The 19297-nt window shown below is 40.5% G+C and overlaps 1 protein-coding gene across 3 annotated transcripts in view; it reads left to right on the top strand.

Moving 5' to 3' along the window:
- The window catches only part of ITPR2 (inositol 1,4,5-trisphosphate receptor type 2), a 242810-nt gene that overhangs the window by 67965 nt on the left and 155548 nt on the right, over positions 1-19297 (top strand). For all 3 annotated transcript variants that reach the window (XM_053978468.1, XM_053978469.1, XM_053978470.1), the window contains exons 14-21: positions 919-1060; positions 1822-1980; positions 2854-3026; positions 5173-5292; positions 5394-5579; positions 6162-6413; positions 7274-7418; positions 8337-8487. In XM_053978468.1, the coding sequence (XP_053834443.1) occupies positions 919-1060; positions 1822-1980; positions 2854-3026; positions 5173-5292; positions 5394-5579; positions 6162-6413; positions 7274-7418; positions 8337-8487 (1328 nt within the window). The remainder of the gene's footprint in view (positions 1-918; positions 1061-1821; positions 1981-2853; positions 3027-5172; positions 5293-5393; positions 5580-6161; positions 6414-7273; positions 7419-8336; positions 8488-19297) is intronic.

The raw sequence follows: 19297 nt of genomic DNA, 5'->3' as shown, positions 1-19297 counted from the left end.
GAGGGTTTAGGTGAGCAGCCCAGCTCACTTTTAGATAATGGGAACTTAATTTCTGGTTCCCACAGGTAACTGAAAATCTCTTGGGGTTCTTCCTACCTCTTTTATAGCTGGCAGATTTGTTAGTTATAGACTAGACATTGACCAAATTGAGAAGGTGCTGAGTTTCTCATGTAAAAGATTGCTGGTGCTATTTAGAGATATTCTTTGAAATCTGTGGACATCTGTGTTTCTCACTGCATGTCTGGCAAGGTATTAGTAACAAGTAGGCAGCGATGACACTGTTTTTTTTTTTCCATTTATATTCTGTCTTTTTGCATTTTCTGAAGGTGGGAGAGAAGGAATTACTACTGCCTCTGTTGTTTTTAGCACCTGCTTCTGAAAAATCTTTTGTTTAGCAAAGAGTGAAACAAATACAGTTTCTAGGGTCAGTATATATAGGAAAACAGTTATATATGAATATATATATATGAAACACTTTCATGGGTCAATAGGGAAGTTACCTAGTGGCAGAATGTTTTTATTCCTCTGGTCAGTCCATCATCTTGTTTCATGGATCCATGATAAAGCATAAAAATCCTTGCTAGGCTGTGTAAGTTTCTTTTTACTGCTCCTGGGCCTTGAGGCCACCAGGTATAGATTTTGGGTCTCTGAAAACTGTGTATCAATCCAGCAGCCTGTATTTTTCTCTTGTTTTCCCTCTAGTTTGTGTTTAATGCCTTGATAAACAGCCCTGTGATTGATTTAAGCTTCTGGTGAACCTAGGCTTGGAATACTTAAGTACATGTCAAACTTAACTTTGCAGTGGTAGAAATTCCATTCTGTCAGGTAAAGCTTAGCATAAATGTGATTTTTGTTCTTAATGAATCCTAGCAAGTGTTGAGTGACTGTTTATAATAATGGTTTGTCTATTCATTCTAGGTTTGTAACCAAGCTACTGGAAGATCTCATTTTCTTTGTTGCTGATGTGCCCAATAACGGGCAAGAAGTTTTGGATGTGATCATTACCAAGCCAAACCGGGAACGACAGAAATTAATGAGGGAGCAAAATATATTGGCTCAGGTATGTCCCACTGTGTTAATAACTTATTATTGTACAGTCTGTATTTGCAAACAGATTGTAGGAGAGAGTGATGTGAGAAAAAGTTATTTTTGGGTAAGGTGGCTTATGCCACATTGGGTTTCTCATTGGATTGGGTAGAAATGACACTACTTGGTCAAAGCTCATCCCTTGGTCCCTAAATCAGAGTCAAGCACAAGGGGCTGTAGAGGTCTCTCAATTTCATGAGATTCTGATAAGATTTAAGATCATGTTTGAGAGTAAATTGTTCACAAAATTTGAGACAAACATGGAACGTGGTCCCAATCCTGCAAGTGTAACCCACGTAGTGGCCCTGTGGAACATGCTTTGTTTGCATGAGGGCAAACTTGCAATTAAATAAAATTAATGTCCATTTTGTGAAGTCAACTGAAAGAAATTTAAGAAAAGGGGGAAAGGATGAGACTGGACAGAAGCCAGTGTTGTCCTCCTTTTTCATCATTAAATTATCCAAAGTTAAGACATGGAACTAAAACTGTTTAAAGTTGGGGATAGTAAAGAAAAAGCAATATCAATCAGGTTGGTGGGAAATGTAAAGCTAAACCCAAATGAATAAAGCTGTGATGTCTCAGATTGTGTCCCCACTTGTGTTTAGTCAAGGCTGTTGTGCTGGTCCTGTCAGAGGACATTTCTATTGTCTTTGATTTCTGCTGAACTTCCATTCTCTTAAGTTCAGGAGAAATCTGGGTCTGGTTTTCACTCTCAGTGATTTTGATTTTGAGCAGATATTTGGCATCCTCAAAGCTCCTTTTAAGGACAAAGGTGAAGGATCGATGCTGAGACTTGAAGACCTGGGTGACCAGAGATATGCTCCCTACAAATACATGTTAAGATTATGTTACAGAGTTCTAAGACACTCCCAACAGGACTATAGGAAGAACCAGGTCAGTGGTATTGAGGGTAATTTTCCTCCTGATTTCTATAATTACGTGTTCTGGGTTTGACATGGTGCTCTGCACTTACAAGTGGGATTCTGTGGTAATGGGGAAAGGCCTTTTTTTTTGTGTCTGTAGCTTAGTAGTGTGTGAATTGAAAGTTCAACAATGAATATCACAAGTTCACTTTGTACTTTTGTAGGCTCAGTCCAAGAATGTGGTTCACTGCTTCATTCTTGAGCTTTCTGTTATTAAAAATATGTTCTTGGAGCCTGGATTGCAAAGTGGGAAAACTGCAAAGCTGTCTGTTTCTCTTGCTTAAATATTTGTAGAGGGAGGGCAGTGAGTCAGAGCAGAGGCTGTTATATCAGGTAACCTGATTTCCCACTGCTGGAGACTCCCTGTGAGCAAGAGGTATTTCAGAACATGGACTAAAGGGATTGGAAATAAAAGCCTGAGCTACTGTGTGGCTTCTTTGTTTTCTTTCCAGTGTTTTACAGAAATCTTTCTGTCCTGAAGGGAGAGAAAAGGAGGAGGGAAGACTCAGGAAAAGAGCTTCTTAAACACTACAAAAACCTTTCAGTTTTTCCTTTTTTTTTTTAAAGAAAAAAAAAGAGAGGTTGCCATTTCTTGGATTTTATATATATTTTCATTGAGTCATTCATTTGGTTTATGAAAGAATAAGAAGAGTTAGTCATGCCTAATATGGAATCTATTTCTCAGGGTACATACTTGAGGTATTCAGAAGTTCTTTTATTCAGGCCAGTTCAGAGGAAAGTTTTGAGCGTTATTTTGATTGCTAACTAAGCTGGATGCCTCTGGTTCTACAAGAGAAAGCATTACTGCTCAGCAGGTCATCATGGGAATTTTTCCTTTTTTCAGGAATATATTGCTAAGAACTTCTGCATCATGCAGTCCCAGATTGGTTATGATATTCTGGCAGAAGACACCATCACAGCTTTGTTGCACAACAACAGAAAACTGCTAGAGAAACACATCACGGCTAAAGAAATAGAGACGTTTGTGAATTTACTCAGGAGAAATCGAGAGCCAAGGTTTGAAGTGGTCCATGTAGCATTTTTGCAGTAGCTGTCAATTGCATGCTATTCATTACTTTGGTGTCTCTTTCTCCCTGTTTTGACCTGGCAAACAAAAACCCCACCTGTACAGAAAATATTAGAACTACCTGTAATTCTTGGAATTAAACCATATCCACATTTTAAAACTAGAGTTTACTGAAAAGAGGGCTTATACTTTACAGGACAACCTTGAAAATTTGGTCTCAGTTCTGACTGGGGCCAAGAGAAATTAAGAGAAAGTTTAATTTCTCCCAGCTTTGCAGCTCTTGTGCAAAACTGCCACTTGTGATGGTTCCCCTACTAATAATCTGGTGTAAATTATACACACATGTCAATTTTTCTAAGCTTTTATTAATATCAGTTTTTCTGCAGGTTCTGATTCCAGGTCAGACCTGAAAAGGGCCTAGGACAGTGAAGATCCCATATACTTCTGTCCTAGACTGGATTTTGTTCCAAATTAAAATTTCTGGCCTTGAACTTCGCTCAGCTGATTTTTTTTTTTTTAATAAGTTTCAGGTCAGAATATAAAAGAATTTAATTTCTTTATTTTTAAATGGAAAAAATCTCTTATCTCTTTATTATTGGATTTTCAGTTGTAAAATGAGCAAAGTAATACAACTATAAGAAATGAACATACTGAAAGCCAAATATTGTCCTCTGTAATTGTGAATACCATTTTCCGGGTAGCCTTTAAGGATATTGCTCAAGGCCTTGGTGCTTCACTGCCTCATTTATTTTCTATATGCCTGTTTGACCTCACTCTGTAATCTCATTGCTTCTCCCATTCTCAGCTGGGTTGGGCTTGGTCAATATGAAGAGAAAATCACAGGATTTTCTCTTCAGGGTCTGTGTTTATTGAAAATTGCACATTGCATTTTTTTGTGGTGGAGGATGTAATGGAATTCGTGCCATAACCACATAATGCAACTGCTGTTGTGTATCTACTTCTTTGAGGAGTTGAGGAGCAATAAATGTTTCAAAATTGCCCCTTGCCAGAGTGATGTAATCTGAACAGTAAGGACTTGATCTTGATACTGATTTTCATGGAGAGTCTTGTAGATTTTTGCAGCACTGTTGGGGTGAGTGAGAATTGTGGCATTCTGCTCTAAAACACAGGAGCTACAAAATGAAAAACCTTCCTGAGTTTTGGCTCCAACCAGAATTCCATGTAATTATGTGCTATTTGCTTAATTTATCTTTGTGATTGCTATGCAATTTTAATTACCAGTTGCCACAAAGCTTCATTTTAGTTATGGGTGGATTTTTTCCTAAGTCTACCCTAAAAATGCTGTCTGTACTCACCCACTACAGTTTCCAGACTTTAGTGGGGACTGTGGTCTGTGCTAGAGGTTCAAACTGTTGGCTCCTTGGATGGCTGATAACAGATGGTCAGAGTTTGTACCTGGATTTCTAAGGAAGTAGAATATATGATATGTGTTTGTGTGTGTGTATGCCTGCTCACATCTGCTCCCCCACCAGCTGTTGAGCACCTTGCTCAGTTTTAGCTACATTTGCTAGAGGAGTGGTGGGCTCAGAGATACTTAATTCCTATGAATATCATGGAAAGGGGAAACTACATAGAAGGAAGAGGCCCTTTTTATATTGCAGTGTGCCAAAGGCTGCAAAATGGATTACTGTTACTGCACACACAGGAATCCCTGAAAAGAGACAAAACCACATACCTAATGAATGTCCCAGCTGTGAGGAAAGTCTCAGCCTGAACCTTGTTAAACATCAGAAGACCTAAATTTGAGAGACAAATTCATAGGAAGCTCATTTCTCTGCAAAGCTTTGTTCTTTTTGCTTTGCATGGAATGACCTCTTAGAATGCAGAGTCCTAGCTGCAGGTCCTGACAGATCTGCACTCTTCTCTGGTAGCCCAGCATTCCCTGTCAGTGTTCAAGGCCAGGTTGGATGGGGCTTGGAGTAACCTGATCTAGTGGAAGGTATTGTGAGTTGCAAGAGTATGAACTGACAAAGATCACATGTTGATAAATATCACGATACAGAGTCCCTCTAGCCTACTCATCCTCTAGTGCTGAGTGCAAGAGATTTCTACTGCCGTTCCCCACTAATAGTTTAAGTCTCATGTTCTGCTACATCTCTGGTTTTTTGACTGCAGATTCTTGGATTATCTGTCAGACCTGTGTGTATCTAACACCACAGCAATACCAGTAACTCAGGAACTCATCTGCAAGTTTATGCTGAGCCCAGGGAATGCTGACATTCTCATCCAGACCAAGTGAGTATCTGTAATTAGAATGTGCCACCTTTTTGTTGTCTGCTCTCTTAAATTCCCAGCACTTTGCTCGTGGCTTCATTGTGAATGGTTTGTGTTTGCAGGCTGGTTTCAACCCAAATGGACAATCCCTTGGAATGCTCAGTCATCTCGGATGACATTGATGAAGAGGAAGTGTGGCTTTACTGGATCGACAGCAACAAGGAGCCTCACGGCAAAGCCATCAGGCACCTGGCTCAGGAGGCAAAGGAGGGCACCAAAGCTGATTTAGAAGTTCTTACCTACTACAGGTAAAACTGCTTATTCAAAGGGAAGAAAATGTAAACTCTCTGAAGACCCCCAGTACTGTTCTTATCCAGTTCATTTGCCAATATCAAAAAAGGAAACCAGAATCGTGAAAGAAAAAGCCAACAAATGAGTTTCATGCCAGAAACTGAGACTAAGAGTTCATTTCATGTTTTTCTCAGTCACTGCTGCCTATTCCAGGCAAATTTTGACTTTCCTTTGCTCATCACATCTCTCTGTGTGTCTTTTATTTTGCCTCTAACCTTTTATTTATTGAGCTTTAATTTTAGGTTGTGCTGCCCTGGAAGCAAGGCACAGTCTGAGAACCAAGTGTCCTGAGTGTCTTGAGGATTAGAGAAGAAATGTGATCATGGAATAATGTTTTACAAAATTGAAACAACAATTGAACAAATAGTTTTAATGTCAAGTTGCTCCCTTGCTTAACAAAATCACTCTTGTTATTTTTTAGGATTTATATCAGAAAGGCTCACAACAAGCTTGTAACATGAGATTCTGAGGTGTGTTCTTTCATTTCCAACCAATTTCCTTGAATACCACATTATTACCTCTTTTTTTTTTTTTTTAAGGTACCAACTGAACCTCTTTGCAAGAATGTGCCTGGACCGCCAGTATCTCGCCATCAACCAGATTTCTGCCCAGCTGTCAGTAGACTTGATCCTCAGGTGTATGTCTGATGAAAGCCTCCCCTACGACCTGCGGGCTTCCTTTTGCCGTCTGATGCTGCACATGCATGTGGACAGAGATCCCCAGGAGTCTGTGGTGCCTGTCAAGTATGCCAGATTGTGGACTGAAATTCCTACCAAGATCACCATTCATGAGTGAGTTGGAAGTATTTCAAATTAAAGCACAAAAGCTCTTTGTAGGGTTAGTCTCGGAACAAAATGGTTGTAGATGTCCAGTGTCCACAAAACATATGTGTGAAAAGGCATTTTGTTGCAGAGCACAGAACTATTAATTATTGTTACTCTTGGAAACTTCAATGGGCAGCTTTCAATCATTAAATATTTAAATTTTATTTTTCACTATGTTCTTTTATTGAACAAGCTGGAGAAGATGGAAAGGCCCTTTCTCAGACCAGCTGCACTCCAAGTAATCCCACTGTGTCTCACATGACAGGTTTGCTAGGCTGGAACTCGGTTTTATACCTCGAATTCAACAGAAAGCCACAACTGGGAACCCAGAATTAAGACACAGCCTCTGTCCACAAACAACTCACAGAGGCTTTGGCCTTCACTTAGTAAAGTACTTAAGCAGGTGTTAAATTTAATTTTAGAGAAAGGACCATTGATTTCAATGGATACCCTGTCTGGCTCCACTGATTTGACAGAGCAGCAGCACTGGGATGCTCCCAGCCAGGGAGTATCTGGCTGGAGAGACAGAGTAGCAGTGCACAGCAGCAGTGCGCAGCAGTGCAGCAGGCAGTGTTGTTTCTGCTAATGACCTCATTGAATTGCCACAACAAGATTTTAGAGTCCTATCTGCCACAAGAGTGGTATTATCTTGTCTGTATTCTTCCCATTCCTGGTACAGTTGAAGGGAAGGTTTGAGCATCCACTTTCCATATTTCCAGAGCACTGAACTGAGTAATTTCAGAGGATCGTGATCGGTTTGGTTTTTCTTTAGTGACAGCTGATCCTAATATTAGAGGTGTTTAATTCCTTCTTTCTGTGCCTTGTAGGTATGATTCCTTCACTGACTCTTCAAGGAATGAAATGAAGACAAAGTTTGCACTAACAATGGAATTTGTAGAAGAGTACTTGAAAGAAGTTGTGAATCAGCCCTTTCCGTTTGGAGACAAAGAGAAAAATAAACTTACATTTGAGGTACTTCTCAGCTATCTGCGTCCTACTTACAGTATTACTCATTACAGATAAGATGACATTGCTTTTTTCAAAATAAAGCCAGTTGCAGAATAAGTGTTGCTGTAAAATAGCCTAAAGAAACACCGGTTCATAATTCCATTGTTCTTGGTGCTGACTGGTACCGCAGAAAATAATGTTCTTGTCTGCTGTATTTTTCCAACCTTTCCTTCCTTCTCCTGGGGTGGTTGCATTTCCATGGAGGGAGAGGGGATTTCTGGGGAGTGAATGGTGAATATTCCTGCTCTTTCTACATTAGTAAAATAACTTGTAAGGATTTGTCAGTATAAGTAAGTGCTGTTTTCTGTATAGGGTATTACGCTCAATGAAACACTCTGAATAACCTAATCCTGTGGTTTAAACATTGTTTGAAATTCCTGACAGAAACTTCAGATAGGCCTAGATTTTCTAGCAAAGAACAAAGGGGAAATGCTTACAGCTTTTATAGTTCTTCCTCCAGCCTACTTGTCTTTGTTGTTTTTGCCTCTGGTTACCTGAAATCATCCCTGTGCAAACTTATCACAGTCATCTTACTCTTCTGCTGACTTCCATCTTCTCCAAAGCTGCTGCCTCTTTTAATAATTTCCCACAGTCTTTCTTCTTGATCTTACATATTTTCACAGATGCAATTTTATCCTCCCAAGCCTTCCTAAACCTCACGTTGGTTTTGCTGTCTGCTATAACCCGACTGACAAATTGCTTTGTCTAATCCTGACAAACATTTAATGTCACTGGCCTTAGTCCAAAAATCAGTGACAAGACTTGTGCTAGTTTGAATGTACTCAAGATCTGAATCTCTGTGGAAGCTGCTGTGTGAAATGCAATTGAAAACCACAAAGGCTTGTCAGTATTTCCTTAATTTTTACTTTCTTTTTCTCATAGGTGGTACATCTGGCTCGAAACCTCATATACTTTGGCTTTTATAGTTTTAGTGAGCTTCTCAGACTGACCCGGACGCTGCTGGCAATTCTAGATATTGTTCAAGTTCCCATATCGTCATACTTCGAAAGGCTGAGCAAGTTTCAGGATGGAGGTGAGATAAGCAGCAAAGGCTATTATTCCAGTGGCTATTATTAGCTTTTTAAGTTGGAAATAATTTATGGAGACTCTCATTACTCTTTCAAGGTTCTGTATTCACACATCAGCCCACCTACAGGAATGCATTGCAGGGACCATTAAGATGATCAGCTAAGAAGGAACCTTTTTGAACAGAGCTGCATCCTCATGACTTGTGGGTACTGCATTGGTGTTGCTGCTCCTTTGCTTATTTGGAACTTTCAAATTTGGTTCTAAACCTCAATTCCCTTTGCTCTGAACATCCTGAGGGAGTTCAAGCAGTGTTTGCCTGGGCACAGGGATTATGGTGGCTCATCTGTGGTACAGCTGATCGTTAATCTTCTTAGCACTTCACTGAAAGGGAGATTGAGATGGTTCTGGTCCCACAATGGTAGAAGTACCCAAAGGAAGTCCAGAGGAGGCCATCCTCTGCCTGTGTTTGTCAGCTTAGAATATGCTTTTTTGAACCCAGACCACAATGCCTCTCTGACAACCCTAGGACTATTCTGTATGTCCCACTGCCTTTGCGACCATGGTTTAAAACTGCGTTGAAAAATGAGCATGCCAGGAAGGTGCTGAAACGTACCAGTTTAGTTTTCCTGTGTGAGTGGAAGAGAGGTGTGACAGTGGTATGGGCTGAGGGTCCAGAAGACTGACTGATGGCAAATTCTGTTTTAATATGTAGCTGGTGTTGCCAGCCAGCTGGCTCACAGCACCAAAATGGATGAGCTGTCTTGTTGGAAACAATTATTTTATGTTTTCTCTGGGAGGCCTTTTCCCAGCTTTGAGTTTTTCTAATCATCATTTTGCTCAGTCACTCCCACGGATGCCCTGCAGTAGTGTGCTGTTCTTCACAACTTTTTTCTTCTTTGAGGTTCACACACTCTGGAGAGGTGTAGACTGTCATTGTTATCTCTGAACCAAGAAGTCATATGCTTGGTTCTCTTGATCTTCTCTCCATCACTGCCAGCAGACTTTACTGACACCTTCTGGAAGTCTTTCCTGCAATGCAGTGCACTCCAAGTCATGCTGTAGCTGGCTGCAGTCCCTCCTCAGCACTAGAGAAAAGACTGTATGCCCAGACACTTGGAATTATGTTTTCCTTTTTTGTCCCTGAAAGACTGCATTGCAGACTCTCTTCTTAAATGGCTCTGGACACAGTTTGATTCCAGACACAATCTTGGCATACTGGCAACATGGGACATGCAGATGTGGTCCTTCTGCTTAGTTCTTGCTCTGCCCAAGCCTTTAATCCTGATTATACATCTCAGTCAGTGTTTTTACTCACATTCATTACCCATAAAATTATGTTTCATCCTTAATTCCCTTTTATTTCTGCAGAAGGGTTTCCTTTCAAGCTGTGCAAGTCGGGAAGGAACCACCCATTAAGTGCAAACAGACCTGCTCTCAGTTATATGAATTTCTTTAGCAATTCCATGCAAATCAATGAATTTGCTTTGAAATAAATGTTTGAAGGAATATTGCAAATGGCACCACTCTGCAAATGGAAGCTCAGTAGCCTTTTTAGTAATACTCTACCACGTACTGGAGCCTTGTTGGAAACTTTTTGTCAGAAACCTGTTTTATTCTCATGTTCTTTCAGCAAAAAAGGCAGCGAAAAAAGGTGTGATTTTTTTGATTACCTTCAGCCTTTATACAGATTATTTAAATTTCTTTCCTGCTGTAGCTGTCTCCATGGCTGTTTATCTTTCAAACGCTGACCAATTTAGGTCAGGATGTGACAATCCATGGATGTTCTTTTGGTAATTACTTATGGGTTGGTTTTGTTTGTTTGGTGGGGGTTTTTCCTCTTTTTCTACTAACTCTATATCTAGAAAGCTTTGGAGAGGCTTTTCTGCTGGTGCAGATTGTTGTCAGTCCTTCTTACAGGAGTCTGGAGATACTGGCTGTGCTGTCTAGACTTAAAAACAGGCATGGAAACTTTGCTGTGGTGAGACAATGTGTTTTTATGTAGAAATAGCTGTAAGACTTCCTGGAGAGGCCTTCTACAATCTTTGTAAAAGAAAAGGATGTATTTGGATGCTCAAATCTTTTCTTCAACCTCCCTTTTCCTTTCTGATTGAGAAACTATAAACTACATAAAGTGTGCATCCACTTTGCACTTGAGATAGCATGATCCTGAATATTTAACTGCTGTGTCCAAACATCTTGCCTTTCCTCCTGCTTTCCCTGGAGGTGCATTTACCTACCCATGAGCTATAAAGATGCATGGATGCAAGGATGAAGTTGAAGCAGTTTAATAACTCCTATTCACTATTTTTGAGCACCCAGCTCATAGAGCTTCATGTTCAAGAACATATTTCATGTCTGAAAATCACAACTCGAGCAAAACAGGGGAGTGCTTTTCATTAAGGAAAACCACACAAGAATCAACCAGCATCACTTTAGCTGCACATTACACCACTGAGAGGTGGTGCTGGACTGGAGCTTCTTGGCCTCTGCTTGTGTTAGACTGTAGATGATCCCAAGGGTGAGTCTGGAAGCACAGGTGTTCCCTGGGTCCTGTGGAGTCTGGATCTGTCTTGTCCAGAAACACTAGGGATCCTCAGGAATGAACAAGCAAGAACAGAAATTAATCTTGGGAATTTTTTTCGGAATCTCTTACTCTGATTGTAAGGACTGTTCATCATGCAAAGCTGTAGGTATACATTGGTTTTTCATTTTATAGTAATTATAAGATTGTACACCCAAGGGTTCCCTTCCCTTTTTACACAGATATCCTCTCTTATAAAACTGTGTTGCTCAGAACATGTTAGTTGTTTTATTAGTTACCTGTCCTGGCTTTTTATTGTCTCTTAATTTATGCTACTGGTCTCTTAGGCTATTAGAAAGAGTGAAAGTAGAAATTACCTCTGTCTGGGCTTTTTTAGATTTTGGAAAATGTGATGGCAATTTCTAAAATCAGAATGGCCTGTTGATTTTTTCCAGCAAGTGTTTTCTTATTCATAACTTCCATAAAACACAAACAGATGGATTGTTTCTTGCCCTCTTTCAGGGTGGTGGGACCTCTCTCTTCAGTCAGGGAGATGTGAGGGCGAGTTCTTGCATTGAGAGGAGGTCGGATTCTATTTCTCACATCTCTCCAGACTCCTCTCCTCTCCAGCATCCTCTCTGGCAGGTCCAATACTTATAACAGTCATACCAAACCTTTGCAGAATATTGCAGATAGGTGTCCCTCCAAGACATTATTACTCTAGGGATGTGCAGGTTAACATAGCTTCTTTCTAAAGAAAAAATAGCTTCCCTGAGTGGCAAAAAATCATTGATGTTCTTTAAACAAACAAACAAAAAGATATGGTTGTTTCTGTTGTGATTTTTGTGTATATATTGTGAATGTATGGAAGATTAAATTTTGGATTTTGTAGAAGTTGTGGGGCTTTTTTTTGGTTTTTATGCTTGTTTGTGAGTAGAATTTTTTTTTTAAAGCTTCCAGTCAGGATCACAAATGTCTAGGCATAAGCTTTAATTCAGTAAGAACATGTATTTCTTTCCTTGAGCTTAGGGCTTTGAAGTGCAGCTCATAACTCCAGTTTTGACAAATACTGAAAACCACTCATGATGCCTGAGACTGACAGTTTATTCGTATAAACAAATATGTTTAAGTTTTATCAAGCATTAGGGGCGTGATCCTGTAAATCTTTTATAGAAAAAGTGCTACTGAATACCAGCTTAGGTTCTGTATATTTTAATTTTCATCACTATTTAAGTGTAAACTTGCATAGATTGATAGTAAATCTATATTTAACCACAGGATTTTGTCAATAGTTATGCCGATTCAGAAACAGTTATTTTCACTTTCTAAGAAAAATGACTTGGAAAGAGGTTTGCCCAAATGGATAAGTCATGTAATTTCCATTCTACAGTTGTAGTAGATAGAAGGTAGCCTCTCTGTAGAAGTTGAGAATTTTGGTCAGGATCTATATATTTTACATGATAGGTTTTGTATTTTAGATTTTTTTTTTAAATGTATTGATTTCTGTGGGAAAATCAGTGCTGCATAACTCTGGGGACAGGTAGGTTATGCTGCCTTTCCATTGACTTGTTCCAGGTCAGTAGCAACAAAAGCTTCCAACATCTGATTCTGGTAATGTGAAGTTGTTAGGAACTGGTGAGCTGGATTCCTGACTGGTTTGACCAGTCCACATTGTGAAAACTGTAGTCAGGATTTTGGAAAATATATTGATGATGTGTGGAAGAATGTGGCGAGTCTTGGCTATGGAAGGCTTTCCTGGAGGTGTGCACCTCAGAACTGAAAGAACCAAATTTTCAACCAGCAGTCTTGAGTCTTCTTCCCTGTTTAATACTTTTTTCTTAAGTACACCCACTTACTTCAGTAAAACTACTTGTTAAGTGAGGAATTATATATGACAAGTGTTGAACTGTTGAGGCAAATCTGCAAAATGGAATGTATTTTTAGCTTAGTGGAAGTTGCATGAAGACTTAATTAACCTTTTACATTAAGAAGTCCTTTTCCTTCCTTTGCTTATATTTGGAGCCACCTTGGTGGCTGAGGTAGTCCTTGATGTTTTCTGTGGGTTTCTCTGTCTTGGTTTGGCAAAGATTCTAAAAACACAGAAACATAGCATGGCTTGGGTTGTAAGGGACCTTGATGATCATCTCATTCAAACCCCTTGCCACGGGCAGGGATTCCTTCCACTAGCCCAGGTTGCTCAGAGCCCCATCCAGCCTGGCCTTGGACACTGCCAGAGATGGGGCAGCCACAGCTGCTCTGGGCAACCTGTGCCAGGGCCTCAGCACCCTCACAGGGAACAATTTCTTCCTGATATCCAACTTAAACCAACTCTTGTCATTGTGAAGCCATTCCCCCTTATCCTGTTGATCCTTACATTACTGTAAATGTTAAGCCTTACTTCCTTTAGAAAACTTAATTTTAATGCCACTGTCAGTTACTTGAGCTAGAATTAAATTTAATGTACATGTAGTTTCATGGGTGCCCTTATTTGCTGAAGACAGATTGAAGAAAGCTGGCTAAGAAACATTTATGAGACAAGATCCTGTAAAAAGTAAGGATGTATATTTTTGGAAATGCTTATTATCTAGATTGCACCCTAAAAATGAACTGACTTGAAAATCTTGCAACCAACTTCTTTTTTTGTTTCAGTCACTGTGTCTTAACTTTGAATTATTTTTGTGCATATTTGAAGCTGTTTTCTGTTTCTTTTTTTTTTTTCTCTTTTAGATTCTAAAAAAAATTATGGGGTATACAAAATATATTACCTCTACTCTGAAGAGGAATTTTTTTTTCTTAAGGAGAAAATGAGGATTTCATTTAGTAGTGCTGTCATTCTGGCACCTTTCAAGAATATTATAATCTCTTGCAGTTTTAATTGAAAGGTAAAGTCATTGCTTTCCTAGTAAGTGCACCCTGCTGTATCATTCCCGAGTAAGGAGCCAATCTGTCTTGTCCAACACTGCTAATTTATTCTCTGTGAATTAAAATGCACATCTTTCTCTAGGTGCTATTTGCTCTTTCAAATAGCTGATTTTAGTCAAACCACGCAACTACAGCATATGTGAGGTCCAAAAGAGGAAGGCAACATGGTAGTAGCAGGTAAGCGACACGTTTGCCGTGCAGCTCAGTGCTGTTTAGTTACTGTTGTTTGGGAATGAGAATAATGACATGCCAGGAAACACATCCCTGAATTTGAGCTGCATGTGTCTTGGGATGCAGTTCAGAGTCCTGGGCACCAGCTGGAAAAGCCCTCAGTGGTACAAACGTGGGTTATCTGCGGAGTGTATCTGTCCCTCCGGAGCTCCACAATTTTCCTGAGCCAGTGTCCACTGATACCAGTGGGAGTCTTTTTGTTTCCTCTGCTCAGTCTTTTTTAAAAAATAAGTTTTAAAAACTGCCTGTAATAAGCTTAAATTGCTCCCACCTCTGTGATTCTCATGTTAAATACGTTGCCCACAACTGCCTAAGAAGATGCCACTTTTTACTTGTTCAAAGTGGTGGTCAGAGATCCCAGCTGCTTCATGTTGTGCCTGGGTCTGTATCTTGGTGGTGTGTTCCTCCTGCAGATGGAAGGGACACAAGATTCCACCCTGCTAGGGGCCAGAACAGGGGAGCCCTCGCCTTCTCTTGGAGTCTTCTGAACTGGTGAGATCTGCTGCCTTCTCGCTGCAGAAGAGTGCTTGTGTTTCTGTGTGTCAGGGGACTCTTGTCCAGACTTCTGTCGCTGCAACACACCCCAGGAGCCTCCTCAGCTCCAGTTAGGTCATGTTTTCTTCCATCCCTTTTGGCTGCAAGTAGAGGTACACAGTGACTGGAAGCACCAGTGAGGCCACTGAGGGTTGAGAACAAGGCTGCACCTGCCTTTTCTGTGGTTCCTATGGGTCCTCTGTGTCCAAGGAACAGATTTCATCCAAGACTATTCAATATTACTGTACTGTTTCTCAGCCCTGTATCTGTTACCTGCGCTTGTGTCTAGTTAACAATTTGCAGTATCTTCTTTGAGGCATACTTTGATTAGCAGGGCTAATGAGGCAGTGGCTGCCTGGCAGACTGGAACAATAATTTATACCAGCAGTTTACAAGAAAAGAAGGATTATAAGAGGAAAAAGGAAAGTTAACTGTATTAGTCACAGATAGCTACAGAGAAGAAACTGCTGTTCAGTGCAGAGTATTGCCAGACCAAAGGGGAGGTTGGACTGAGAGCTTAATTCTGTGGCATGAACCATTTCTCCTTCCTCCTTACTCTTTCCCTCATTATAAGACTCATGCATTAATGGGATTCCAGAGATCATTGCTCTTCTAGGAATCAATATCTGTCTTACAGATGTAACTCAGCTAGGAGGCTTGATTCCCATAGTGCTTTTTACCCTCAAGGCCAGCATGCTGATGTATGTATTTTTTTCCTTGGACTAGTGTCCGTGGCCTGAAAGCCGTGCTTGACAATGCTTAGTGGTTTTGGGGATAGAAAAAAAGCCCAAAACCTGTAGAATGTCAGGAGAAGGTAAAGTTTGGTGGAGTTTCACCATGGCTGGGCAGCTGAGAGTTTGTATATAGAAAGGGAGGGTTTCTGGCTATGTTGTGGTGAAGTGGAGGCTGGGTAGCAAATGTATGTGCGTGACATATTATAAGTTTTTTCCTTTGTTTTGCCTCATTACTTCTGAGGACTAGAAAATATGGAAGTGATACCTCACCATGTGTCTTTAATGCCAGGCATTAGGTTTTCTGTAAGCCTTACCTGAGGTCAGCTAGTTACTGAGCAATGAAAAATGGTTTAATGAAGACATAAAGTGTGATTCTTGGCCTGTTTATGGTAGGTTCTGAAGTCTTTATGAATAAATTCTGTAGAAAACCTGTAAAAATTAATATCTCTTTCACAAGCAGAGCTGTAAGGCTTTAATGCTTCTGGCAAATAATATACAGCTCTAAAGAGTTTAAAATAAAATGTGTTCCTAAAGGGACACTACCTAAAGGTAGTAGTGTTATTATATGTCCTTAAAATGGCTCTAACTTTTCATGCAGAAAAATTAAATTGCATGAAGCAATGTAGCCAAATCAGCAAAGAAATGCAGAGCTAAAGCTGCCATTGGATTTTTAATCTTGCCCTTGGTATTTAGACATTGCTGCACACATGGTTCCCTGACAGAGGATCCCTGAGGACTGGAGGTGTTTGTGTGCTTTAAGATGGCACTAAGGCTTTCTTTGGGAAGCTTTTGGTGGAGCAATAGCATAAATCTCACTGAAATCCCCAAAGCCAAAGATATTTGGAGTTTTGCTTTTGGGAATATTGCCTTAAAACCTGATTGAACACACCTGCACTGACACGTGGGTTGAGACAAGGTCCTGTGTGCTGGTTTTGACTGAAGTGTAAGTGTCCTAGTCAAAAACATGCTCGGGTTTGATGACATCAGAGAGTTGTTTCTATAACTTAATAACTACATAGACCATGTGAGAATTGTCATATTTTTGTAAAGCCTTTGTCTTCCTCCTCCCTCCTCTTTTTTTTTTTTTTTTTTTTTTTTTTTTTTTTTTTGTAAGCAAGATTGAATCCTATATTTGATTTTTATGGGCGGGTTAATGAAGGTTGTTGGGGTAGTGGATGCACATACATTTGTCCTTTTCTGGTCATTAACAGATCTCCTGAAGATCTGACCAGATCTTTCAGTACCTGAAAGGAACCTACAAGAAAGGTTTACTCCAACGGCATGAAGTGACAGGACAAGGAGAATGGCTTCAGACTGACAGAAAGGAGGTTTAGATGGGATATTAAGAAGAAATTGTTCCCTGTGAGGGTGCTGAGGCCCTGGCACAGGTTGCCCAGAGAAGCTGTGGCTGCCCATCCCTGGAATTTTCCAAGGAAAAGCTGGATGGGGCTCCGAGCAACCTGGTGGAAGGAATCCCTGCCCATGGCAAAGGGGTTGGAACTGAGTGGTCTTTAAGGTCCTTTCCAACCCAAACAAGTCTGTGATTCTATGTGGCAACTCCCGTTTAGGTACTTAGTTTCCAGAAGCCTGGAGTATCCAACCGGTCCAGTCCCTAATGAAAGCTGCTGGGTGTTAAAATCCTTTTGAAAATATGTGCACTTTTAAAATTTCTGTGTAGGGACATGAGCACTGTGGGAAACTGTTCAAGCTAAAAATAGCCAAGCAGTTTTCAAACTGAGCCCTAGGAATCCATCTTTAATTTTTCTTTCTTCTGAGGAAGACTGAACAGCAAAGATAGCAAGAGCAGGCTCTTCCCCCCATGGCAACTAGGGACCAGATCAGGTGCCTATAGGTAATTTTTAAATAAACAAGGCTGCATGTTGGTTCCCTGGCATCTTGGAGATTTCTGTGGAGCAGAGGACTCTGGGGACTCTGAGGACTCTGGCTATCAGGGGATCTGCCAGCCTTTGAGGCTTCCACTGACTATTCACCTTCAGGTTCTGCACAGTTCTCTGCACTGTGTGTGAAATACACAAAATTCTGGGTCCGGGACAGCAAACTGAGGATGCTCCATAGCAATGGGCTGGGAACAATTGGCAGAAAAGGCATGAATTGCCAGCTGCCTCCGACAGTTGTTTTTCTTACTGAATATGGTATTTTGTCACTTATCATCCATACTGTATTGCATAGCAGATTGTTGTTCACTTTTATATTCTGCTTTTAGAATTTTTGCAACCAGTAAATGACTTATCAAGAAAATATGTTTATGTAGAAAATGAAGTGTCAAATTATCCACTGTTTCGATTACTTGGGTGGTTGTTATTTTTTTTCCCATAATTGACTCCTTTGAAAAGCCTTTCTTCTCAGAGAGGCCGCTGTGTTGTCAATTGTGCCAAATTGTATGAGATTATGTGCTACAGTTTTGTGACAGAAACTGATACTCATTAGGAAGTTGTGATCACTGTAATAAAAAGTAATGAAAAGGAGATGCACAGTTGTCTATTCAAAACATGACAAGCATTCTCTTCTTTCAGTGTCTGTCAATCTGCAGCTCCTTTAAATTACCACTGTGCATAGTGAATTCACTCTTCACTAATCTTGTTGAGACTGTTCATTAAATAAGAGACATTTCTAATGGGTCCACTGCTTATGGAAGGCTTTTGGCATCTGACTTGTCTTGGCAAAGGGAGGAACAGAGAAGAAGGGAAAATTGGAAAAAGATTCAAGGAGATTTCCTTGTGTTCTTTGCCTCTGTTGGTCAGTCACAGCTCTGAGCACTTCTGCAGCAGTTTGCTGCTGAGAGAAGTGGTTGGTTGCACACATTAGCATCTCACAACATTGCAAGGACTATTCACTCCCTGCCACACTTCACAGCCATATATAAATGTTAGTACCTTGACCTCAAAGAAAACAGCCAAAGATGAGGTCAGCAGGTTAAGGGTGGCAGTACCATATGGAGGCACAGCTCAGGCGTCTCTTCATTTATCTCTAGCAAAGTGCACATAAAAGTAATCAGCGTTCACATCTACTTGCTCTCTCTCCTGATTTATCTCAGTTAACTAGCTGAGGCAGTAAGTTAATTTTTCCTTGGTCATTGGTATTCAGGAAGCATTTTGGAGATGTGACTAAGATCAGAGCTCCCTTATTTTAGTCATCGCGTGCACATGTACTAAGAACTTAAATCTCTTTTATTGAGCCAATGTATTTTGTCTTGCATTGTTGCAGGCTTAGCTGACAGAGAGCCAGTCCCTTTCTAAGCTGCAGTAACCTTCCTGTGTGCCTTACCTCAGGGAAGCACACCCTTCCCTGGTGGGATAACCACGTTCAAGCAAGACTACTGCTGGCCCCTCGTGCTTGTGGCAGATTTAAATCCATGCTTAACACAGTCCAGACTTCCACGCCTGGACAGACAACACTGAGTATCACCAGTGATGATTACTGGGGGATCTTTTGGAGGAGAAGCTGCTGTCCATTCCTTATGTACATGGAAGATCTCCATGGCTTCTCTCACAGAGCAGAGCAGCTCCTCTCAGTGTTGAGACACATCAGCTGCTTTGCTGCCATCCATGAATGTGCTGCTCGACTGCTGTCTGCTCCTTGGAGAGGGTTGCATTTCATCAGCACCCTGCAAAACTTAGTTGCTGAGATACCTTTCCTGAAATGAAATGCTGAATTGCTCCAGTTGCTGCAGCATTTTAACTCCGGGAATGTTCTCTTCAAGCCTGCTCTGAATTAACTGAAAATTATAGTCAGCATCAGGCAGTTGGTTAAAAAGTTTTCCAAGATGACACCTTGTCTCCCTGCTGTTATTGACAGAAATAATGCAGTATTGAATCACTACCCATTTCAGCTGTAAATACTGAACTGGATTA

This window comes from Vidua macroura, chromosome 5 (genome assembly GCF_024509145.1).
Source record: "Vidua macroura isolate BioBank_ID:100142 chromosome 5, ASM2450914v1, whole genome shotgun sequence".
Classification (NCBI taxonomy): domain Eukaryota; kingdom Metazoa; phylum Chordata; class Aves; order Passeriformes; family Viduidae; genus Vidua; species Vidua macroura.
The sequence above is the reverse complement of the archived record's forward strand: the minus strand, read 5'-3'. Positions and strand labels throughout refer to the sequence as shown.